Genomic DNA, 24,726 nt, shown 5'->3' with positions numbered 1-24,726 from the left:
AGAAAAGTGCCCTTTGTTTACATTTAGAACTATTAAATTACCTTCCCATTTGATGCTTTTATTTTATTTTAAAAAAAAAAAAAAGGCTAAATGCCCAATACTTGACAGCAACTTGAAATGTCTATCTTCCATTCGTTTTTTTTTTTTTTTTTTTTGAATGTTATCTTCCATTCCCACTTTGGACTTTAATTATTTAGCCTTTAAGTGATTTTCAAACTATCTAAGTTATGGTTACGGAGGCCCACTTTCAAATCGAGAAAGTTTTACTTTTCCCGAATCTTAAAAGCAATGCCAAAGAAGCAAATCCGGCAATGAATCCTATTATTTTACTTCCTTCAGAATAGACACACAGCAACTATTTATTTGAGGCCCACGTCGTCAAGTTAATTAATCTTGAAAATTTCTCGTTAAGCCATAAAGTCCACAATGAAATGAATACGACACAAGCACACTCACTCTGAGAACAGTTTCTTTCTTCTAATTTAATCCATTTTGGGGTCCATCTCGTTTTGATTTCCACCTCGATTGTTATCATATCCACGGCCTTATCTCTCTAATCTACCTTACGCTCACTGAATTTCATGTTAAGAGACCTGAATTTTAAGAAAAATATCTCACCCTTATTCTCCCAAGTGGAGTTACCAATCCACTAATTAAGTGCATTGCTTCTGACATAAACATGACGTATTAATTCACAATTAAAAAAAAAAACCGAAATAAGTTCATGATTATATTGCACCATTATTATGAACAATTGTATGTTAATTTGGGTTTAAACTAGGTCATCATGCATCACAAATATGACATGAACACGAATAAGTATTTGTGTCGTTTGAGGTCAATTATAACATGCAAGGCTAATTTAATAATTTTGTAATTTTAAAAATAATTACGATTAGTTGTACTGTAGAAATAATTAGTTGTGAAATGAATCATTTAAACGTTTGGTAAAATTTATTTTTTAAAAATACTATGAGTTTTAAACGTAATCATATATGTTTGGTAAATCTTACTGTTAAACTGTTGCAAGAATATAAATGACCGAAATTGACATAATATTATATAAAATTTATTTAAACATTTTATGAACATGTATATAAAATATTTTTTTGTGTTTTTTTCATATAATAACTGATAACTAAAATAAATATTGTATATTATTAATTTTATTTATTTTATTATCTCAATATAATTAGTAATCATTATAAATTTTTTTAAAGTTAATGATTTTATTTACTAATTAATAATGATAATTTTAGATTTTTATTATATAAGGATATATATGAAATTGTATTAAATATAAAAGTGATTTTTAAAATTAGATTTAAAAAAATACTTCTTTTTTATTTTTTAAATTTTAAAATAGACTAGAGTAATTTTTTTTTAAAATTATTAAATACTAAAAATAATTTTTAATTTTTTAAAATCACTCGTGATCCGTCCAAAAGTAATTCTAAAGGACCCTAAGTAAACATTATCGCACTGGAATAGACTGGACCTTTAAATTTAATGTAAATAAATAGCGATGAGAAATGAAGTAAAAGAGGTAAAAATCGATTAAAATGAACCGAACCCAACTTATGTAGGTTCCATGATTCCATTCTAATCAACGCATCGAGGGTATTGCAAATTTGCAATGCCAACGGCCAAATAGAGGGGCATTGCAGACATTTCACGCGCATGCAAGTTAGAGCAACCAGCGCGAGAGCGGTAACGTAGATTAAAAATTAAAAAAAAAAAAAGGTCGATTAAAAAGAAAGCAGGAGATTAACGACAAAAAGATGCCTGAATTTGAAGCTCAGTCTCAGTATCCACTCGCACACCATCAGTACAGTCACCATTATCACTTAGCAAAACAAATTATGCTTTCGTTCAATCCTCATTGACACAATTCATTTATCCATCTAATCTTGCTTTGCTTCTACTTTCTCTCTGTTAGTTTGTTTTTTTTGGCTTTCCACTTTTTTTCTTCTTGCATTTTCAAGCTTTTTGTTCCCTTTTTTAGTCTCCACTTTCTTTCTGCTTTGTCTATTTTCTTGATAAAGCTGAAATGGAAACTGGGTCGAGCTCAGATTCCAGAGACAAGCAAAAGACGCTGAAGGGTAGTGACAGAGACTCTATGATGCCCCAGATCGGCCCTTTCGTGCCAAGAACCGAACACAATCCCAGAGAGTTAAGATCTTGGGCAAAAAAGACTGGTTTTGTTTCTGATTTCTCTGGAGAAACAACTACTGATGTTAGTGGGAAGTTTGATAGTGCTGGTTTGGATGTACAGAGGAGTCATGAGCATAGCAGAGGAGGAGGGTCGTCGCCAAAGATTGAAATAGATCCTGTCCTGGGCCGAACCAAGCCCAATAGAGGGTCGGAGATTGAGCCGGATGCGGAGGCTGGGCATGGAGTGAGGAGGAATGGAAATGCTGGGGTGTTGGGATTTAGAGAAGGAATTGTGAGGGGTGACAATGAGAGAAGGAGAGTTAGAGATGAGGCCGTTTTGGAAGATAAAGTTGATGAGAGGCTAAATGGAAGTGGTCCAAGTGGAAATGGAAATGGAGTTCCGGTTCCATCAGTTAATTCAGTTGAACCAAAGAAAGAGGAAGGAAAAGATGAAAGGGATGTGCAAATTGATATGTATCCTGGTGGTGAAGAAACTGCTGATGGAGGGTGGCACAGACAACCAGAATTGAGATTTGGGCTAAGGGACAATCGGGGTTGGGGTTAGTTTCTAAACTTTTATTCCTTCATTTAATTTAATGATGTGTTTTTTGTAAATGGGATTACAATATATATATGTTAATTTTTTGAAATATTCAATAATGCGTTGATGTAATCAATGATTTCAAAAGAAAGAGCTAATCAAAAGAGAATGATAACTTGTGGACTTTGAACTCTGTTGAATGAGAGGAAGGATGGCTACTAAAAATAGACTGATTTGTATTATTGTGTCTGCTTGTTTTCTGCTCTGAATTGTTGTCAATATATCTGTTGGCAAGCAACAGATGAAGCGTATAGAATTAGATATACAGTAAAACACAATCATGTCAGGAGTTCAACCATGATGTTCATGACACTTCCTTATTGAGAATAGACATGCTGGATTCTTATTGTGTAACTTGTTTTTATGTTATTTCTCCTTGACTCCTTGTAAAATTTCTGATCCTTACATATTGACATACGAGATATGGAAATTCCTGAATCTCTTAAACAATGTTGAATGTTTTTGGGGTCTTAATTCAACTTTCTGAAAACTAGTACCTTTTCCTGACTCTTATCTGATTGTTCTATTATTGCAGTACCAGTTATATACTATGGCCTGCAGCACTTCTTATCATTGGCTGGTTCACTTATATTTATCCCCTTGATCATTGTACCAGCCATGGGTGGCACAGATGTAAGAATCTTATCATAAGATTTCTTTGGTGTCACCTAATATTAAGAGGTTAACAGTTAATCATCATCTTTCACAATTATTTTTTTCCTCCATGATGACAGAAAGATACAGCAACGGTGATTTCTACAATGCTGCTGGTTACTGGTGTTACAACAACACTGCAGTCCTACTTTGGTACCCGACTTCCATTGGTTCAAGGGAGCTCTTTTGTATATCTGGCTCCAGCACTTGTTATCATTAATGCTCGGGAATATAGGAACCTCTCAGAACATGTAATCTGAGCACACAAAAAATCTTACTGGCTCTAAATTTAATAAGTTATTCAGAAATGCCTACCGTAATCCTCTATAATCCAAACCCAAGAATCAATTCCTGAAATAAAAACTATCTTAACTTTTTCTATGAAATACTAGAAACTGAAAATTTTACAAAAATATATAATGGTAAGTTTTTGGTTGGCACATTTTCAGAATGAATATAATTATGCTTTTTGGAGTGAATCGAGGAAGTTGTAATTTATGAATGATGTTGCTTTGTTTTTCTCTGTACTAAGGCACTTTAGAGTTTCCATATTGATGCTTGCTTGTTCTACTGCAGAAATTTAGGCATATCATGAGAGAACTGCAAGGAGCTATAATTGTGGGCTCAATATTCCAAAGCATATTGGGATTTACTGGTTTGATGTCCCTTTTTCTGAGGTAACTTAACAGGTTGCTTGAAATAATTTCTTTTTGCTTGTCCAGTAGTTTGGTTGTTTATTGTTATCCATACTCTGTGTGCACAAACATGTCCATGGTATCACTTTGTCCTGTAGTGGTGCCTAAGCTTGCTATCTTAAAGCTATTTATCTAGAGTATCTGTTCTTATTTATTTCAATCTTGCAAATTAATCTTTCTTTATACTAAACTTCATGGATTCTTGTATGACCCTGGCTCCAGATTCTTCAAGAGTTTAAGAAGATTATGATTTTCATTGGTAACCGTTTTAAGTATTTTTATCATATGGTACATTAGTAATTCTGTAGCATATATTAAACTGAACCATTCATTGTGTACGGCACCATATAAAGTGTCCTCAACAAGGCATTGCAATTTTTGAGGTATTTATATCTTGGAACAACTAATATATTAATTTTTGTTCCTTTGTTTGATGTTGTGCTGCAGATTGATTAATCCCGTTGTTGTAGCTCCAACTGTTGCTGCAATAGGTTTAGCATTTTTTAGCTATGGTTTTCCGCAAGCCGGAAGCTGTGTGGAGATTAGTATACCCCAGATACTGTTGGTTCTAATATTTGCCCTGGTAAGCTATTTTCACAGAATACTAAGTAATTTGTATGTAGAATTTCTGTACCAAGCTATTTCACAGATATTGTTATTCATCCACTTTCGTGACATCATGAAATTTTGTATTTTTAATTTTTGTTTTCAGTACCTAAGAGGAATATCTGTCTTTGGACATCATTTGTTCCGGATTTATGCGGTATGTACCTTATCCTGATACACATGGATTCTTGTTAATATATAACTTCATATAAAGATGCTCATTATTTGATAATTCATTATTATTCTTTGATGTCTTCCCCATCCATGGCATGGATAAAAGCCATTACCTATCCATGTCTGAACTTTTCATGAGAAACCAAACTGTAAGGCCTCCTTTTATTTAGGGTACAATCTATAGTAATTTTAAGACATTTAATGTATTTTGTTTGTTATCAGGTTAATACCATAACTAGAAAACACTCAACAAAATAGATTTCGATCAAGTTGTGCATTTTGGTTTCTGAGAAACACTTGAGATGTTCGCTGATGATTTAACATGGAAATAATTTATCATCTTTTTAGAATTTTATTAAATCTTTATACAGGTTCCTCTGAGTGTTATGATCATATGGGCATATGCTTTCTTCTTGACTGCTGGCGGAGCGTATAATTACAAAGGTTGCAGTCCTGACATACCCAGTTCAAACATCTTATCCGATGCTTGTATAAAGCATGCATATACCATGAAACATTGCAGGACTGATGTTTCCAATGCTTGGAGAACTGCTGCATGGGTCAGAATCCCTTACCCTCTGCAGTGGGGCATCCCTATCTTCCATTTAAGGACCTCCTTGATCATGATCATAGTATCTCTTGTTGCATCAGTGGATTCGGTTAGTCTCTTATAAATCATTTTCACCAAAGCAATGTAAAATATAATATACTCTCTGTTCAAAGTGACTCTTGTCTGAAATGTGGAAAGATAAGGAGTTTCTGAGATGCCTCAATAGTATTAAAAGAGAATTAAATTGTACTATATATTTAACATCCATTTTTGTTGCAAAAAACTCTACTCTTTTATGTTTGTTGGAGGTGGGGGAGAGAGGGGCACTAAAGCACCCTTGGAATTGTCGCTTTTCACTGGTAATAGAGCAAAATGGCAACAAAGCAGCCAGGATTTTCACTGATGGTAATTGTTTGACAACTTACCCAGGTAGGAACGTATCACACTGCATCTTTGCTAGTCAATTCAAAGCCTCCAACGCCCAGAATTGTCAGCAGAGGAATTGGAATGGAGGGGTTTTGCAGTATTTTGGCTGGACTTTGGGGTTCTGGTACTGGTTCATCAACCTTGACAGAAAATGTGCACACCATCAGTATAACAAAGGTGGCAAGTCGAAGAGCTGTGCAACTTGGAGCAGTTTTTATGATTGTCTTCTCATTTGTAGGTAAAGTGCCATGACTGTTGTGTAAAAGTCCAAGATTAAAAGTTGAATGCTTTGCATAAGGCATGGTAGAAATTTATGTGCATGATGTCCATATATTTAAGTTGTTATGAGTTTAGTTAGCATAGATTGGATTACATCTGACCTCGGATTTGATACCTTTGGTAAGTCTAGGGGAAATCACTATATCGACTTAATATCCAATTCTTTTCTATAGAAAATGTAACATGCAGTTCATAATGATTGTTTTCATACAGAAAATGTAACATGCTTGTTCATGCCTTATATTTTGAGGTAAATATTATTTGATTGTTCATTTGGATTTGATAGGAAAAGTCGGTGCCATTCTGGCCTCTATACCACAGGCATTGGCTGCCTCCATACTGTGCTTCATGTGGGCCCTCATTGTGGCAATTGGTCTCTCAAATTTGCAGTATACTCAATCAGCAAGCTTTCGGAACATAATGATAGTTGGTGCTTCATTGTTTCTTGGTTTGTCCATCCCTGCCTACTTCCAGCAATACCACCCTGAAACCAGTTTGATACTGCCAAGTTATTTTGTTCCTTTCGCAGCTGCATCAAACGGACCAGTGCACACGGGGAGCAAACAAGTAAGCCTTTGTCCATGCGTTGAGTTTCGTAGTAGATTGATGTTTGAACACAGTCGAAGCTGTCTTTCTCCATACCTTCATTGTACTAATGCATATGAACTAATTATCCATTATTAGATAATATAAGTTTATTTCTTGCTCTCTTTATTCCCTGTGATAGAGGAGTGCTGATCTGCAGTTTCTTATTGAATTGCCAGCTTGATTTTGCGATAAATGCACTCATGTCTATGAACATGGTTGTGACGCTCTTAGTGGCATTTATACTGGACAACACTGTCCCAGGCAGCCGACAAGAGCGAGGGGTATACATATGGTCACGTGCGGAAGACTTGGCAAGTGATCCATCTTTACAGGCAGATTATTCTCTGCCAAGAAAAGTTTGCCGGTGTTTCTGCTGTGCAAGGCGATTGGGAGCATAATACTTGGCAGTTGAATGCTTGTGGATGCTTTCATTAGGTAACTTCTTCCAAAAGATCATTTTCCAGATAGAGAGTGGGCGAACTTGAAGATCGGTACAGCTAGATGGAAAAGAAGTATATAGTTTCTAATACAAATCAAATTCTTATGGCAGAGAATTGATAATTTCATACACTATGTAGCTGTAGTGTATGTTTAACATTCTTTTTCTGTTGAAATGTATATTTGTAACTGAAACAAAGTGGCTTATTTAGATTCTATACGTAACGTTCTTTCAAGGAAAATTATTCTTGTGCATTTTGGGCATCTGATTTTACCGTCCATTTATCTGCCTTGTCGCAATACGAACCGCTAGAGAGATGAAAAATTAGCAAGATCAATTTTATTGCTTATCTTGTAGAAGCAGAAACTTTGCAAAAGCTCAGCACAGTGCGATATCGTTTTAAGAATGTACACTTGATTGTTTATTATGCCACTCCTGAATGAGAGAACGAAGGGTATGGTTAGGGGTCAGATATTTGTGCTTGAGCCTCAAATTTGTCATGGGTGATGTATCATGCCCCATCCCTAGCCATTCCTCCATAGCTTCCAACTCGTACGAAAATCCGTCCGCAGCCACGTGTGGGTTTTTCATCACTTCCTGTTCTCGACACAAACCATAGACTCCACTCATTATTGTCGTTTCGCTTAAATAATCACTTCCCACAAAATATTTTAATCAGCCGTATTTCTAATGTAGTGATTGATGCGAACAAAACTAACATTAGCAATGTTGTGAGAGATAGATACTGACCTGAAATATGGGGCATATAAAAACACTTGGGACGTCATTTGAATCTTCTTTATTTGCACATCTATCAGTCACCACTTCACTTTCTCTTTTGTCCGCTAAACCATCAGCCTTTTTCCGCACTTCGTCAAGCTCTTTCATAACACCAGCAATCCTCAAATCTCTATTGGCGTCTTGGTCCGCCGACAAACACTTCAAGGCAATCCCTGCAAGTTCCTCCGCCAAATCCAACGGCCATATTCCAGCATTCCCATCCAGAACTTGCATTAGGGTCGTTTGATCCAACGCCATCGCCTTCTCGACAAGCCCAGCCCAGTTTCTTCCAGTTAAAAGATGCAGCAATAACGTCCCAAAAGCCCTAATATCCGACCTCACATTGAGTTGGTCACATATATTGAGCCCAAGCCCACTGATCTTCGCAACAAGATTACGATCGAGAAGGATACTGGACGGCGTGAGGCTGCCGTGAACAATGGGCCTAGGTTCAGTCGAATGGAGGAAGCTCAAGCCCAAACAAACCTCATGTGCAATGTGGATCCGATCAAGCCACCTCAGGGCCCGAGCCCGGCTGCAATTTTTGTAGTTTCTTTGAGAAGTAAACAACTTGTCCCTTAAGTTACCATTGGGCATGTACTCAAAAACTATGCATTTTAACTCCGAGCAGCAGCCCATCACTGCAACCAAATGAGGGTGTCGAACAGCAGTGAGGAAACTCACCTGCAAAATCACAGTCAAATTTAGTTCCGAAAGCGAAGAAACCTCAATTCGGTTTTTTCTTTCCTTTTTTTTTTCCCTCCACTGTTTTACCTTGGCTTGAAAATCTTCTTCGGACAAGCCATTGTTGAGCGTTTTAATAGCAACACTTGCATGATTCAATCGCCCACGATACACGTTAGTCCAATCACCTGCACATTTCAATCTAAAACGTTCAGAAAAATCCTCAGTCGCTAGTCTGATATCCTCCGCTGCGTATTCTCTGAAGGCACAGCTTAATTCACTAGACCTTATGACCATTCCAATTGCATCTTTTTCTTTACAAAACTCGATTCTTCTATGAAGTACATCTCTTTGTCGCCTCAATTCTTCAATGTCTTTAACGATTTCTGCTCTTGCAATTACTGCCTTCTCCAGCTGCGCCTCCGCGTGCCCTTTTGCCATCGTTGATAGTTGCAGCTTGTTCGAGAGCTCGGATTGCAGTTCAATGAGCGAACTCAATCTGTTTTTACTCTCTTCAACATCTCTTATTACTTCACATGATTGTTCTTTCAAGCTGTCCAAATCCCTTTGTATTTCCATACGGCTTGCCACATCTTCCTTTGTTAGACTTTCAAGTTGGTCTGCCTATGCAACATGGAAAGTTTTTGCTTGCTAAGGTACACAACAACAATGACAAATAACAGAACATTTGTAATGAACGACGTCCCCCGTTTTATGAGGTGCAATTGCATGCGTGATTTAATAGAGTAATGATTACTAATTAGAGTTTGAAGGTACGAATACACAACTAGCAATGCTGTCTATCTTAATGCGAGTAATATCACCCATTAAATCATTACTTTTAACAAATAAAATTGTTAAATGATTTTAAACATAAATCAAAATAGTACCCGTGAATTGCACAAGCAAATAGCCCACTTAGCTTTTGCGCATCTTTCGGCATCGTCTTTGGTCTCTTTTTTCTTCAACCGGATCATCTCCCGAGCTTCATTTATTTTACTTTTCATGAATTCAGTTCTCTCTGCAACACTCTGATGTAATGCCATTTTCTTGGCAATGTTAGAATATGAAAGCAAAATTCTTGTTTTTTTTTTTTAAAATGACGACGACAAATATACGGTCACGAATCTAACATTGAATATAAATTTTGACAAATTATTGTATCAAATTATGAAAATAGTCTAAAATTGAAGTGTACTTTATAGAAATAATTCACTAATTTTTTCTATTTTATTTTGTTTTAATTTTGGTGTCTACAAAAACACATTTGGGACATAAAATACTATTAAGTAATTATCCTACTAGACACACGGTTGATAAACAATCGATATGCGAAGCATTCAACTCATGAATAAATTACTAGGCGATTAATAAGTAATCTCCCTATCAAATATTTGTGTAGTACAATGTATCAATCTAAGATATTTATAACCCAAATGCTCACTTTTCACTATTAGAATAAGAAAAATGGTAAGTGGCTAATTTTATTTGTATATTAACACTATTTTTAAACCATTCTTATAAATTTCCGTAATTATCAACTAGGGAGGCAAGAACGCTATAAAACAACTACTTCCCAAAAAAATTTCACTATTTCGCACACAAATTTTGGCTGATTAAGTAATTCATCATGCCTGCAACTAATCAAACTTAAATTGCTTCGGGTATACCGTATACCAACCAAATTCGTCATCACATCGCTATCCCAACCACAATCACATTCCTCTATTAGTCAAAAGATATACGTAATTAAGAGATACGATTATTAAAAATAATAATAATAATTCATGTAGCTACGCCATGAAGCAACCTAATTGATGGCCACATATCTGTAAAATATCTTCGATGATAACAATAATAATTACTCACCATATTAGAATCGATTTGTTCCGCTGCGTTTGGCTCTATTGCACGTGTCTGCAAAATTTCATCCCCGTCTTCAGAATTCGATGCGTCGTCCAGATTGAAAGACGCCAAATGCTGAAAATAAATTTCAATTTCCTGCACACAATTTTCCCACGTACTCCGTGAATAAGGGGAGTCCGCGTCCGGGCCCCTCGAACAAATCGATAAGCGATTGGGATTTCTTCCGTTTCCAGAAAACATTTTGGTCCACAAGTTTCCAAAATTAACCCTTTCTCTCATTTTAGCAAATTTGACTCCTTGATCGTCCTCCATTATCCCCTCATCGTTCTCTCCTTTCAGAGACACCAATTTCCCTCCGCAGATTATAAACAGTTCACAGTAATCAGGCATATGATGATGGACAAAATATGATCCGCTGACTGCAGTTCTTGATTTCCTGCCGATAATTACAGTAACTGATTAAACCACAACAAAACTAACCTCTTTAAAATTTAATTACAGAAATAATTTAATTAGTCAATCGAATTAAGGAACGCGCATACCCTGCTGATGGTTTCATGAAAGAAAGTCCCATGACCAATTTGGTTATTGTCAATCGTGAGACCAAATCTAGTATGAGCTTGTGAACAGGTTCATCAGATTTCTCGACTTTCAGTATCTCCGCCTTAACCTGTAAACGTAAACAGAAAATTAAATTATCAATCAGAGCTGAATTCCGGTACCCCAAAATCAAAAATAAAAAAAAATTACAAAAAATGGAGCAACAATTAATCAAGTTTAACAACCTTGCCACAGAAACCCATGTACTTGGAGAGCAGATTGTCAGTCTTTCCTTGTTCATACTTCTTCAAGATTTCAAGCTTCTCATCGCTCAAAGAAGTTGCAGGAAGCTTGCCAACTGAACAAGGAAAAGAATACATATGCAAATGAAAAATACAGAATTAAGAAAAGTCATGTGAGCTAATGATTGAGTGAAGAAAAAAAAGTTTGAGTGTGAAACGTACATGGGGTGTAAACAAAATCCTTAATGGAGATGTTATAGGTGACGTGAAGAATGACAATGGAGATGGACTGAGCTTTCCATTTTCGAAGTGTCCAATCCAAAGTCCTGTATCCATCTTGGAGATCATTTCCAACTGCGACATAGACTTTTGGCTCTTCAGTATCCATCTTGCTGGCTACCTCAGTCAGGCATCGACAGCTCGATCAATTAAGGGCAGAGAAATCATGGAGATTTCAGAAAAGTAAATTATTGGGTTGAATTTTTGTTGAGCTAAGCAAAATTGAAGCCGTGTTTAAGGGGAGGATGTGGAAATTGTGATGACAAGGGAAGCGTTGAATTTTGGTTCAAATGTTTGTTATAGAATTTCAAATGTATATTCTTTCCTTGATGATATTTTATTGTGACAGTAGGACGGCCGAGTTTGGACTTTTTTGTTGGCCTATGGTGAGAGCCTGCAAGAGTACAGAGTCTTTTTCGCTTCCAAAAACAAAAAAAAAAAAAAAAAATCATTTTCGGATTATGAATTTTCTTTGGTCTTTCATGTATGCTTCCTAGTTTGATATTAACAAGATGGATGGAAGCACATTTTAATTGACGAATTTTAGTGAGATTGAACGAGGAAGTTAACCTAGTACTCAACTCCTATCTTACGCGTTAAACTCTTCGAATGGACAACCTAGTACTCAACTCCTATGGTACACGTTAAATTTTTTAAATGGACTTCAATTTTTATTTGGATCCTATTTACAATTAAGGTTGGTAAACATTAGTTGTTGATTTAACTTTACACTTATGTCATGAAAAATTTATTTTATCTTTATTAACACTGTCAAAATTATTATTTAAAAATTATGTTTATTGTATACTATTAACATTTATTTCATAATTATAGTTTTTTTTTTCTAACAGCAACTTTAACTTAAAAGCTATAGAATCTCAATATTAAACAGGGTCTAGTATAATTGGAAAGTTAGTGATTTGTAAAATATTAGCACCTATTATATGATTCGCGCTTTATTTAAAATGAAATTTTCAAATGTTTACTATTACTCTTTATGATTATTTATATGAATTAGCATAGAAACAAAATGATATATGTACCAAAGCCTCGTGTTTGACAAGAATACTGGAGGAATAATTGAAAGTTTAAAACATCCTTTAATGATCTAGTCTCTCTCTCTCTCTCTCTCTAATCAACGAAATCAAGTCAATTAAACTCCATTTTTTCTTTAATATAAATTAAGCCTGAGCTTGTGTTAATGTTCTTGTGTGATTAGGCACTTGACAGAAGAAGTCATCAAGTTTGACAAAATGATCCATTCGGTATCCCGCGGCTCACACTGATTTGCTCACGCGTTAAGAAATAATTTATTTGTTGACAGCATGGAATATAGTAAAGTTCATTTTTTTATTTTTCTTGCGCCTCTCTCTGATCACATTTGTAATATATATATATATATATATATATATATATATATGAACAAAAAGAAATCGGAAAGGTAGAAGTCGTGAAGCCTCAGAAATTCAGCTTTTGAGGGATCGCTTTGTCGGCAAGAAAACATTACCGTACTACGTTTTACTATGTATATTATATTTCTGAAAAAACCACAGTCTCGGGGGTGTAGCTCATATGGTAGAGCGCTCGCTTCGCATGCGAGAGGCACGGGGTTCGATTCCCCGCACCTCCAGTTTGTTTTATTTTTCTCATTTAACGAACGATACCCTTTTTGGGCGCTTCGAGATTTGTTGATGCAGGATACAAAGTCCAGGAGAAATTTCTGGTTCTGGCCCAAAAACGTGCAAATCGATTGTAAAGCAAAGATACGCATTTAAGATAATTAATTTTTTTTTTTTTTTACATCTCTAAAAGTATATGAAATCTAATTACGGATATGGTTTTCAAATTAAGGGTTTGGGCCGGATTTTTTGAAGCCCAGGCCCAAGCCATTAGATAAGAAGTGAAAGGGCTGGGCCTAGGCTTTTAGTTATTTTTTCAAAATTTCTTAAAATTGTTGCAAACTTAAAATGAATTAATAATAATCAAGTTGTTATAATAAATAATGAATTAAAGAAAATAAATATTTTAAAATAAAATAATAAATAAATAAAAATTTACTGATTTAATTTTTTACTACTGAATTTTCTAACGTTTAAAAGAGAGTTTAATATTTCTAATTTTAAGTTTTTTGATTCATTATTGATACATAAATTAGGAATTTAAGCTTATTTTTTTTTATCTTTCCATTAATTTTCAAATTTCAATTTATTATTCTAATTTATAAATTTATTTATTTATTTAAAAAATAGAAGGCTTGGGCTTAACCTGAGCTTTTTTTCCTAAACCTTTGTCCAGACTCTCATGTGCGAAACCCGAGGCCAAACTCCATGGGAATGGGCCGGGCCGGCCGGGACTTTTTAACCATCCCTAATTACAGCTGTGATTTATGTATTTATTTATTTACAAGGAAATAATTCGAAATGATGACTTAGAAGGTATATAACATGTTTTATTCATGTAAAGACTTATAATTCCTTTTTGTAATGTACCGGTCTTTCTAATTGATTCACGTTTTCGTTCCCCACAAAATTTAAGAGCACGAGAGCATTATACATTCAATAGGGCATAATGTCTTCATTTAAACTGAACTCATTTGTTTTATTTATTTGTTAGTTGTTGATTTCCGAATATATTTCTTCAGATGAGGGTTAAATCTGATACAATTTAACAACTTGTCCATTTGTGCATTCCAACGAGGTAATTCTCATCTACAAGAAGATCGTTTTTGAAGAATATATGAGAAGATGTTAAGAGGAGAAGTATGCAAAGAAAAAAGAGTTTGGTGAGTGGTGACAATCATTGGTTCTATTCCAAAGGAATTTATTTCGATAGTTCGAGTTAAAAAAAAGTATTGTCTTTAATTACCAATAATTAGGAGTATATGACAATTTCTACATGAAATTGAAAAAGTAATAATTTATCTTGAAAATTTTATATAAAAAATCTAATGATAAGTACAACGAGACATATTTTATGTCACAAAAGATTATAATAAGTCAAGACACGAAATAGAATTAGATATCGTTCTAATTAATAGCACATAAAATTTTCAAAATCCTTAAACTCGTTAAAATAAAATACCCTTCATCTTATATTTGAAATGAAAAAATAAATTTAAGTAGGCTTTTCAAAGACGCGAACCAGCCCCCCGAGGCCCCGACCTCCTCGACGGAGGGGCATTTCCGTAATTGTGTTGCTTATGATTAAATAAAATCGAAAGTGAGATAGTGGTCCAAAATAATCTTGGGTTCTTAAGTACGAATAAATTAAGCGCTGTTTCGTTAGGTTCCGGGCAGACAAAGAAAAGTAATGGCGGGGTTAATTTAAACTTAAAAACACACTGGAGACATGATTATGAAATTTTGTCGGGACATGGATGCACGTGCGTCACCGAAATCACCGAGAAATTTTGGAATTAAAAGATGCTGTGCACGTGCTTTTCAGTCAAAGGTCAAAAGCAGTGATCACACGAGTCTTTGTGCCTCAAATAGATTTTTTTTTTTTTTTTGTTTATTTTACATTTTTAAAAGAAAGAAAAGCGGGAGAAGCCAAAGATAAGAACGATGATTAGGAACGATTTATAGGAATCCAAAATCATCTGGCCATCAAACCAAATGATGATCATGGAAGCATGTTGAAGTCATTCGCAGCTGAGTAGGAGGATGCGGGAGTCCTTTTCACATTCATTTATAATGAAGACGTGTATGCGTGCATAATGTGTTCGGCCTTGGATTATAATTATATTATATTATTATATTTATATTATATATATCGTGACAGTGTTGAACATTCTGATAATATTATAAATACGGTTAGGGCAATGAGCACGTGTGATGTCACATGCCGTTTTGTGGGTTGTACAAGCAAAGTCAGCAAAAGGGTGCAACTTGATGCGGCGAGGATAAGCATTCACTCCTCACCCAAACCGACTTTAGGCTCATGATGATCTTTAATTTATTTGAATTGAATACTACGACTTGAGTTTTGCACTTTACAGATGGGTATTAAAAAATTTGATAGATTAGATCGTATAACGATTTTAAACTTAAGAAATGCTTAGGGTTCGCAGTTCCTACTTCTGTCGAATTATTTACACGATGAAAGAGTTTAAGTACATTTAGCGCACAACAACATGTGTTTGTAGAATAATCTAGCAAAATATTGTTAATTGTACACCATTTCTCTCTGTAACTTAGGCAATATCAATAAACAGACTCATTGTGCTGCACAGTAAATATAAGGTAGCGTATCTGTTTTAACAATCATTTAAGATTAATTTTATTGTAAAGTTTTATATTAGTGAATACAGATGGCAATTAATTTATTTGACAATTAAGAACACCGTTAGCATGGAATACCAAGTAAATCGAATCATTAAAAAGAAAAAGTAAAATTATTATCAAACAAATGTTCGGTGAGGAGGCACAAGCGTCCCCATGGATGGGCTTATCGGCCATCGCTGTCAGCCGTAGCCGCAACGAGAGGCCACATCCCATGTAAAACTAAAATCATCAATTACCGAATCGGGGTCCCATAATCCAAACAAACAATCGAAAGACGCCAAAAATTTCTTTCAATTTGCTTGCGTGTGCTACACCTCGTGGCAACAAATCACTCAACCTCTACGTGTTGGCGTTTTTGTGCATGCAGTCACTTGTTCATGTTCCCTTTAATCTCTACGTGTAATGCGTACTCGTTTTAATAAGATTAGTGTCGGTCAGTCCAAAAGCAACTGAAATTAAAGGAAAGCAGCGAGACGGGGAATATCGTGCTAAATAGGGGCGTTTCATCCCTTTGAAATAAATTGAATTATTTTTGCACAAATCATTTATCATCATATAAAATTTTCATTACACGACCCATCAACACGTTTAAACAATAATTCTTGGTATTTTTTTTAATTACATTAAAAAAATTACATTTGAACTTAATATCACAAAAAAAAAACACACACATGATAACAAAATAATACATGAAATAATAAAAAGAAGGAAAAATATTAGTAAAATAACTCACCAAAAATAAAATTTAAGTCCACTTTGTTGGTCAAAACTGGGAACCGATGCCAAGAGCAGAGCTAGTTTTTTTTTTTTTTTTGTCTTAATCACGATATATTCTGTAGAGGACCTCAACTGTGGGAAGTATCTTTAAGTCCGTACTACAACTCAGATTAAAAATTCTTGCTCGAATTGAGAGACACCGATTCTCTCAACAAAAGTGACTTCTATACAACTCAAACTGAAAAATAAACTCAATCAAACTATTTAAAGAAACTCTATTACTAATACAGCCAACACTTCGTTGGTTCCAAGAGCAGAGAGTTTGCTGGAGGCTTCTTTTGTATTAAGCAGGTAGCAATAGCCGATAGGATGCCTCGTAGATTGAGACATTTACTGTATAGGTAGCCTTTGTTTTGCCTGTCTAGAGTAGCTACGTGTGGGTTCCATGGGAGAAATAAATACATAAACATATATTTCGGGCTAATTTAATATTATTGTGGTTGATAAAATAAAATAATTTTTATTTTACGGATGAAATTAAAAAAATTAACTTGGTGCATATTACGGCTAACTGCGAGTTTGAAAAGCCAAAGGATTACGGTATCTTTCAAATTACAGTCTGTAGCGATGTAACAAGTTAATCATCTAGTAAGATGTGAGGAGCATTTGATTTTATCTTGTATACAATAAACATTATGACTTTTTTCTTTTTTTAATAAACAAGCGCATTTGCCAATGAATCACTTGCCTTAAATGCTGGAACAGTATTAGCTTCAAAATCTACACAGGAAAGTAGCCTGATCACCGGGCTTACTGTTCCCGGTTTTCTCGCTTGGCTAGTGGCGTACTCGTTCTCTTTTGCACAAAGTTTTTGTTGGCATCGTTTGGCAATTTTTATTTTTGGAGCAAAGAACTGCTTTTACTTTTGTTTTGGTCAGACAGAATAAGTACTTTAGCCGGTTAATGTTAACTGGCACCGTGGTCATTTCACTGTTGCTTTTTATTTGAGGGGGTGCGACGAGCATCTCTCAATTCTCATATTGTTTAATATAACACATCACCTAACGTAGCTACGATGCCACTGTTGATCAGAAATCTTAGCGTTTGAAATACATACAGACACACAAGATAGTAGTGTCATGAACTTGATTACTTTGACTAGGCGACTAAAATTACCTGAACGGACGAACTAAGCTTGAATCAAAACTTATGTGTGGCTTTTTTAAGGTTACGGTGACCCTCATTCGAATCAATTGCGTCAACACATTTCTAACAGGGATAACTATAAATTTATTGACAGCCATTTTTGGGACTCGACTCCCCCTTCTTATAAAGGTTTATTTAACTCTTTATTTTAAAGATATAATCGATTTTCTTCCAACATTAAGTGAGGGTCGTTGTTCGGAGTGTACCACACTAGAATCATGAAGGAAAGCCCACAGTATTATCTGGTTGTAAATATCAGTAAAATTAAAAAAATATTATAATTATTTATGAGTCCTTAATCAAGTGCTATTTGTCAAGTTAATCCGTTATTTAGACTAGTTATTTTTTAGTTTTAAAATTAATTTGTATAATCAACTAAAAATTTAAGGGGCTGTTAGGGATTTAGATCTTACCAAGTGTGAGACTACTTTTTATAACTTCAAATTTTACCCCAATTTTTTTAAGTTTTTAAATAAATTTATATAATCAACTAAAAATTTGAGGGGTCTATTAAGAATTTAAACCTAACCGAGTATGAGATTACTAAATATAACTTGAAAATTTATCCCATTGTAAATGAGATCTACTCTTATTATAATTAAATTATTGAAATCTAACCGGTTATATTGGTTGATAAATTGGGAAGATTATAACCATAAATAATTTATTTTAACGGAAAAAAGACACTCACTTGACTTGATAGTCCATGTTTAAAGATTGCCTTTTATTTTTTATATTTTTATTCTTTGGGTTAAAATAGAAAAAGATCCTTATAACAATGTTGTTCACATTTGCTGTCATCCACATCATTGAATAGTTTTCACTCAGAAGACAAGTTCATTGTAATGAGCTAATTAGTTCATTTTTGGATTTTAATGAACAAATTATGCCCCTTCATTGAATGAACTCAATTAAAGAGAACACGTACTATTTTTTTATAAACAATCCAACCGTAAATGCAACTCATCAAAGCTGACACATTTTTTTTTTTTGTAGTGTAAGTCATTTGATATCCGCCAATTATATTGAGTCTCGACTAATTTAAATATAGAATATAATCATAATTAAAATTTTATATTCCTCCTAAATGACGTGTTTAGTAAAAATTAAAGTCGAAAACTTTTTTCATAAACTCAGTCATCTGTGCAGCCAATTCAACCACGACTATTTAGTAAAGCTGACACATTATTGTATACACTTTAATTAATTATATTTCAAATCCCTCGTTACATAAAAATTTGAACAAGGCAAGTAAATCCGGCGAGTAAATTTTCTGAGTAGCGAAGATAAGCAGATCCTTATCATGTCAAAGCCTAACCTACCGAGAGCCAGTAGCAGGAAAAGTGGAAAGCTGCATGTAGGACAAGTGTGTGATTAAAATCAAATCTTACCACAAAATTAAAAAAAGGACAAAAGGTTATTTTAGTGAGCGTGAAAAATAAATAAATAAAAGTTGTAATAGAACCCTAACAAATTCTCCAATTTCCGCCAGCCCGGATCTTTCGCAACGTTGTTTCAGACAAATTTTCTTCTGCGCAGAGCTAAAAGTCACAGATCCCCCTAATACTTAAATTTTTTAATATTTATTCGTAACATCTAATAAATCTTTAAAAAGTTAAGACTCTCTCTTTCTCTCCGGTTCGCAGCTAAAACCGCTCTCCTCTTCCCATTATAAACCCAACACTTGCTCCTTGAGTTTTTTCTCTGCTCTGCGAAAACAACTTAGTTTAGAAGCACTTGCATGCATATTTTCTTTCTAGAAAGTCCACTTAAAGCTCTTTGGAAGTTTGCTGAATGGCATTGCAGGGGGGTTACTGAAGCTAAAGCTTCGTGATTATCGCAGATTGTTTTATTCTTGCTTATCTTAAAATGGGGACAGGGAGTTTCATGTAACGGTTGTTTAAGGTCAAATTTAAATTTCAGTTTCGGTGTTCTATTGGGTAAAACCTAATGGGTCTTTATCTCTTTTTTTTTTATCCTGAGAGATATAATTTTGTTTTTATCTGGTATTTGTTTGTCCAGATTTTGAATAAAGCGAAAAGGCGAAGGCAGGAGGCAAATAAGGTGTATGTATACATATATATAAAGAATGGCTCCGGCGAGTAACTGGCTTTCATTTTCACTGTCTCCAATGGAGATGTGGAGGTCGTCATCATCATCCGATTCTCAGTTTTTGCCCTATGACGCCTCGCAATCTGCTGCTTCTCCGCACTACTTCCTCGATAACTTCTATGCTAATGGTAACCTCTCTCTCTCTCTCTCTCTCTCTTGTTAAGCCTAAGCTTCTTTAAATGCATGGTTATATTTCTTTTTTTCATTCTTCTTTCTTCATTTAAGAGAGTTCAAATGAAAAGTTTCATGTTTTAAGCTTGCATACAAGTCCACCGTTTTCAAAAACTCTACCTTTATGAAGAAATATTCGAATCTCCTTAACATCTTGTTTGCTTGCTGGGAAAAAGTAAGAACAGAAAACTGATGCCAACGTTTTTATTTGTTTTTGTTATTTTTGTGTTAAAGAGAAATGCCAAATTCTTTACATATAAAAACAAAATTTTCGACTGTATATTGAAAGCTAGAAACGTGAAAAATCTTGTGTTATGTCATATCATACAGATACTCATCAAGTATGGAATAGTACATATGAATTTTTTGAAAATTTTCTTATTTATTTATTTATTAATTTATTTTTCTGTTTTGTTGCTCATCTACATCTAGCAGCTGGCTGGACAAATCCCAAATCCCAAGTCTTTTTCACAGAAGAAGAGAATATTCAAGCGAAGGAACTTGAAGTAGCAGCAGCACAAACAATGGCAGCAGATTCATCTATTTTGCCGTCATTAACTCAAACCCACCCAGTCCCAAAACTTGAAGATTTTTTCGCCGATTCTTCATCTCTTGTTCATAGCCAAACTGAAACCCAAGACTCTTCTTTGACTCATATCTATGATCATCACCATCATGGCTCTGCTTACTTCAATGACCACCAACAGGATCTCAAAGCAATTGCTGGGTTTCAAGCCTTCTCTACAAACTCGGGCTCAGAAGTGGATGACTCGACTTCAATGACCAGGACTCAGTTACCTGCCGCTGAGTTCGTCGGTCACTCGATTGAGTCGACTGGGAACGAGTTAGGTTTCTCTAATAGTTGTCCCACCACTGGCTGTTTATCACTTGGTGTTAACAACAACGCTACTAATAATGCTAACAGCAACAATAATGTTAATAAGAACCAGGGCTGTAATGAGAAAAAAGCCATTGTTTCTGCTGATTCTGATTGCACTAAAAAGGTTGCTGATACTTTTGGCCAAAGGACTTCCATCTACAGAGGAGTTACTAGGTAATTCTTATTTATTTTTTTCGGGTTAAATTCATTTATTATATTTTTGTTTTGTTGTGTGGAAGGATGAAAATGCGTGCAGAGTTCACGAACTGTTAGCTGAATGCTGACCATTTCATCTGTGCATATTTTGCAGACATAGATGGACAGGTAGATATGAAGCGCATCTGTGGGATAACAGCTGTAGAAGAGAGGGCCAAGCAAGAAAAGGGCGTCAAGGTTCTCTCTCATAACACTTTTTATTTTTTATTTTTCATTGCCATAAAAGTTAGATTTATGCATTATCTAAGATATTTGATGATAGATTTACTGCGACGCTGAATAGAAACTTGCATGCATTTCAAAAGGGTGCATTTAATTGGGGATGACGTTTATCATGGTTCTTTCATGATGATGATTGATTAACTGATGAATATACTTATATACATATATTTTATTTTCTGGGCATTTCTTCCAATTTATCTGAATCATTTAATCAGAGGGTGCCGCCATTTTGTTCGTTGTCTTGTCTTTCTTTTAATTTTTTCATCTGGGCCCTGTAAACACTGCCGGGTTTGAGAGACAGCCGCGACCCACATCCACTCAGTCCTTACATTCACATCGATCAACGGGTCTGTCTGAGCACTCATAAGTCTGATTTTCTCTGAGTTATGCTTTAACTTTTGCTTTTGCTTTCGGAGCTCTGCAGTGACTGAGTCTAGGTTTGACCAGAGCACCTATTTTTTGAAAATATTTTTGAAAACAAAAGGTCCTCCAACTACTGTTGCCAAACTTTCTTTTTGGTTAAATCTGGCACTATGGGAAAGTTTTGGTTCACACAGTCAAGAGTCACAAGGATGTTTTACCAATTGAGGGAAAGACACTGTTGCCTTTTGTTTTGAATTTTTTGTACCAAAAGTCACTGCCTTTGAAAAGGTATTGAAATTAAGCATGACTTGTTTTCTTATTTTCTTACGCAAAAGCTTGATTTATTCATTGTTAAGGAAGTTTGGTTAATGCTTCCAAGCTGGTTTGCATGGTGTACGGTGCTAGTATCTTCTAATAGTGGGTGAAGTTTGTGTATGCAATTGATGAATAGAAAATTTTACTTGTGTTTTCATTGGTACTTCTTATACTAATATATGGACGTTAAGCTATACTTGGAATTTTATGCATGATTTGGTCTCTTTCTCTTGCACATAACTTGTATTATCACATGCCAAATCACTTGGTTGTTCTTTTATTTTGGTTCAACTTTGCTAATTTCCAAGCAGAAAATTTTGACCACCTTATTGTCTAACCTTTATGTCCTTGCTATGCTTTTGCGCATTTCTCGTGGAAATTGCTGTCACTCAACCTTTGATCCTGGCCTACAGTGTACTTGGGTAGGATTTTTACTCTTTTCTTAATTTGATTAAGAATTTTATGAGGATTAATTTAACTGAATTAAAGAATTAAAATTACATTCTAATCATGTAATTAACAGGTGGATATGACAAGGAAGATAAGGCAGCAAGAGCTTATGATTTGGCAGCTCTGAAGTATTGGGGTCCCACTGCGACTACCAATTTCCCAGTAATTTATACACACTTATGAATTCTAAATTATATTCAATTAATTATTAACGAATCAGTGTGTTTGTGCTTGAGAAAGCCATGCTGCCTCGAGTATGAAAATTACTTACTGACCAATGTATTGCTCCTTTTCTCAGGTATCAGGCTACACAAAAGAATTGGAGGAGATGAAGCATGTGACCAAGCAAGAATTCATTGCCTCATTGAGGAGGTATAGAGAACTACTACTAGCATGTTTTATGTTTTAATTTTAATTTCATTTTATTAAGCAGTTCTTCCATTCAAATGTACAGGAAGAGTAGTGGGTTTTCAAGGGGAGCCTCAATATACAGAGGTGTCACAAGGTTAGAACAATTTATTTAATTAATTGAACTGAGCCATTTACATTGATTAAACCCTGAGAGTTTTTTATAGTTCGATTAATTATGAGCATGTGGTGAAGTATTTATCTTTTCCTTTCATTCTGCAGGCACCATCAACAGGGTCGATGGCAAGCAAGGATAGGGCGTGTTGCAGGGAACAAAGACCTGTACCTTGGGACATTTGGTAAGTACATATTCTTTTATACCTATTTACCATGGTTAATTTGATGATTAAACTCCAAATATAGTGTGGCCAAGTATTGGAAAAAGTGTGCGCCTATTGTTATTAAGTGATAGTTATCTAAGTTTAAAATATAAATTCGATGACAGCCACAGAGGAGGAGGCAGCAGAGGCATATGATATAGCTGCCATAAAGTTTCGGGGAGCAAACGCTGTCACGAACTTTGAGATGAACCGCTATGATGTCGAAGCCATTGGCAAGAGTTCCCTGCCAATAGGCGGGGCAGCAAAGCGCTTGAAGCTCTCTCTTGAATCAGAGCAGAAGCTTGCTCTAACCCAGGATCAGCAGCCTCAATGCAGCAGCAGTAGCAACAACATCAACTTCGCTGCGCTTCAACCCGTTGGTCCAGCTTCAATCCCTTGTGGAATCCCATTTGACGCGGCCACAGCAGCAGCTCTTTATCATCAAAACCTTTATCACCACTTTCAAACCACTAACTTCAACCCTGCTGATTCTCCCGGCTCGACCTCATCAATGGCACCTCCGGTGGCTTTAATGCAGCAACCAGCAGAGTTTTTCTTATGGCCTCACCAATCCTATTGAAAGTGACCTGAGCAGTTTTGACTTTCAGTGTAGTTGCAATTAAGCTAACAATAGTAGCAGACTCGTATATCGGCATCGTTACCGCTGATGTGGATCTGATAGTCTCACCCAGATCTAAAGCTCTCTTAACCTGTGGCAGGAGTGGTTTGAAGGATGAAGTTCTAGTTGTTAGTAGGAAAGCCGAATTTTGTAACTAACTTATCTTTAAATGGTAAGACAAGACCGGTGGATGCTGGATGGGGGTTAATTTAGTTTATGAATATTTTCAAAATTCTGCATCTCTTCAAGAGTTATTTCTCCATATCTCGTTCTCATACGGTCATGCTCATCTTCAGTAGACTGGTTGGGTGAACATTTTAAGTGATCTAGTAATGGTGATAACTAAATTGATTGACTATCAGTGACCGTAGCTTCCTAGAGCGTAGAGACAATCCGTCTGCTTGATTAAATAATGTAACTTAGCAGCACCCTATATGACTATATCAGATGTGTAGTTGGAGTCCAACTCAATATTTACAGCCGGCAGGCGCCACACCGGCCCCCCGATTGGTGTGCGCTTTGAAAACTCGTGGGTACTCCTTTTGTTGTACTTTGTTGACTTGCTCTGCTGAGATGAGATCCTATATATTCTCCAGTGTCAACTGGTAGCGAACATTGCTTTGACCATTTAAGATCCCCATTATATGCAGCCAGACCGTCCATTACTAAGTTTCACTACTATTGAATGTACATTTCACAACGTGACTAATAACTGCAGAAAAATGATATTTGATAGCAATGTAAGCATGAAAACACGACAGTGTCGTCGTTAAGTGGATATCACTAAGATTGAAACGCCAGTATTGTTTTCTTGGTGTTCAAATGCCAGCGCTCACAATCGCAATTTGCACGATCCAATATGATTAAAAGTGTATATATGATAATGT

At 35.3% G+C, this 24,726-nt stretch overlaps 3 protein-coding genes and 1 non-coding gene across 8 annotated transcripts; 3 read left to right on the top strand and 1 right to left on the bottom strand.

Moving 5' to 3' along the window:
* Window positions 1–1,742: 1,742 nt before the first annotated feature.
* On the top strand, window positions 1,743–7,429 carry LOC102615072 (nucleobase-ascorbate transporter 11). 3 transcript variants are annotated; one of them, XM_006466260.4, is made up of 11 exons: window positions 1,747–2,714; window positions 3,291–3,388; window positions 3,490–3,660; window positions 3,986–4,086; window positions 4,552–4,687; window positions 4,817–4,867; window positions 5,256–5,543; window positions 5,743–5,793; window positions 5,864–6,098; window positions 6,426–6,706; window positions 6,904–7,429. In XM_006466260.4, the coding sequence occupies exons 1-11, from the start codon at window positions 2,051–2,053 to the stop codon at window positions 7,123–7,125; spliced, it is 2,298 nt and encodes a 765-aa protein (XP_006466323.2). In that variant the 5' UTR covers window positions 1,747–2,050; the 3' UTR covers window positions 7,126–7,429. The 3 variants fall into 3 exon arrangements, with proteins under 3 accessions (XP_024950464.2, XP_006466323.2, XP_006466324.2); XM_025094696.2 differs by lacking the exon at window positions 6,904–7,429 and having other exon boundaries at window positions 1,743–2,714; window positions 5,864–6,094; window positions 6,426–6,700; XM_006466261.4 differs by lacking the exon at window positions 5,743–5,793 and having other exon boundaries at window positions 1,748–2,714.
* Window positions 7,430–7,490: 61 nt separating this feature from the next.
* LOC102615544 (putative U-box domain-containing protein 50) lies at window positions 7,491–11,988 on the bottom strand. 2 transcript variants are annotated; one of them, XM_006466262.4, is made up of 8 exons: window positions 11,501–11,980; window positions 11,282–11,394; window positions 11,039–11,166; window positions 10,500–10,932; window positions 9,521–9,661; window positions 8,721–9,254; window positions 7,917–8,630; window positions 7,491–7,763 (listed from the first exon to the last, which is right to left on the bottom strand). In XM_006466262.4, exons 1-8 carry the CDS (start codon window positions 11,664–11,666, stop codon window positions 7,566–7,568), a joined length of 2,427 nt encoding a protein of 808 aa, XP_006466325.2. In that variant the 5' UTR covers window positions 11,667–11,980; the 3' UTR covers window positions 7,491–7,565. The 2 variants fall into 2 exon arrangements, with proteins under 2 accessions (XP_006466325.2, XP_024950461.2); XM_025094693.2 differs by having other exon boundaries at window positions 7,675–7,821; window positions 11,501–11,988.
* Window positions 11,989–13,114: 1,126 nt separating this feature from the next.
* TRNAA-CGC (transfer RNA alanine (anticodon CGC)) lies at window positions 13,115–13,187 on the top strand. The gene has a single exon. It is a non-coding gene; the product is annotated as a tRNA-Ala (tRNA).
* A 6,028-nt stretch (window positions 13,188–19,215) lies between these two features.
* On the top strand, window positions 19,216–24,037 carry LOC102615846 (AP2-like ethylene-responsive transcription factor AIL6). 2 transcript variants are annotated; one of them, XM_006466264.4, is made up of 10 exons: window positions 19,216–19,668; window positions 19,786–20,003; window positions 20,482–21,100; window positions 21,237–21,319; window positions 22,456–22,464; window positions 22,566–22,654; window positions 22,791–22,864; window positions 22,947–22,997; window positions 23,123–23,199; window positions 23,346–24,037. In XM_006466264.4, the coding sequence occupies exons 2-10, from the start codon at window positions 19,853–19,855 to the stop codon at window positions 23,798–23,800; spliced, it is 1,608 nt and encodes a 535-aa protein (XP_006466327.2). In that variant the 5' UTR covers window positions 19,216–19,668; window positions 19,786–19,852; the 3' UTR covers window positions 23,801–24,037. The 2 variants fall into 2 exon arrangements, with proteins under 2 accessions (XP_006466327.2, XP_006466326.2); XM_006466263.4 differs by having other exon boundaries at window positions 20,479–21,100.
* Window positions 24,038–24,726: the final 689 nt, after the last annotated feature.

The sequence above is a fragment of the Citrus sinensis genome, chromosome 7 (genome assembly GCF_022201045.2).
Source record: "Citrus sinensis cultivar Valencia sweet orange chromosome 7, DVS_A1.0, whole genome shotgun sequence".
NCBI classification, from domain to species: domain Eukaryota; kingdom Viridiplantae; phylum Streptophyta; class Magnoliopsida; order Sapindales; family Rutaceae; genus Citrus; species Citrus sinensis.
This window is presented reverse-complemented; position numbering and strand designations above follow the sequence as displayed.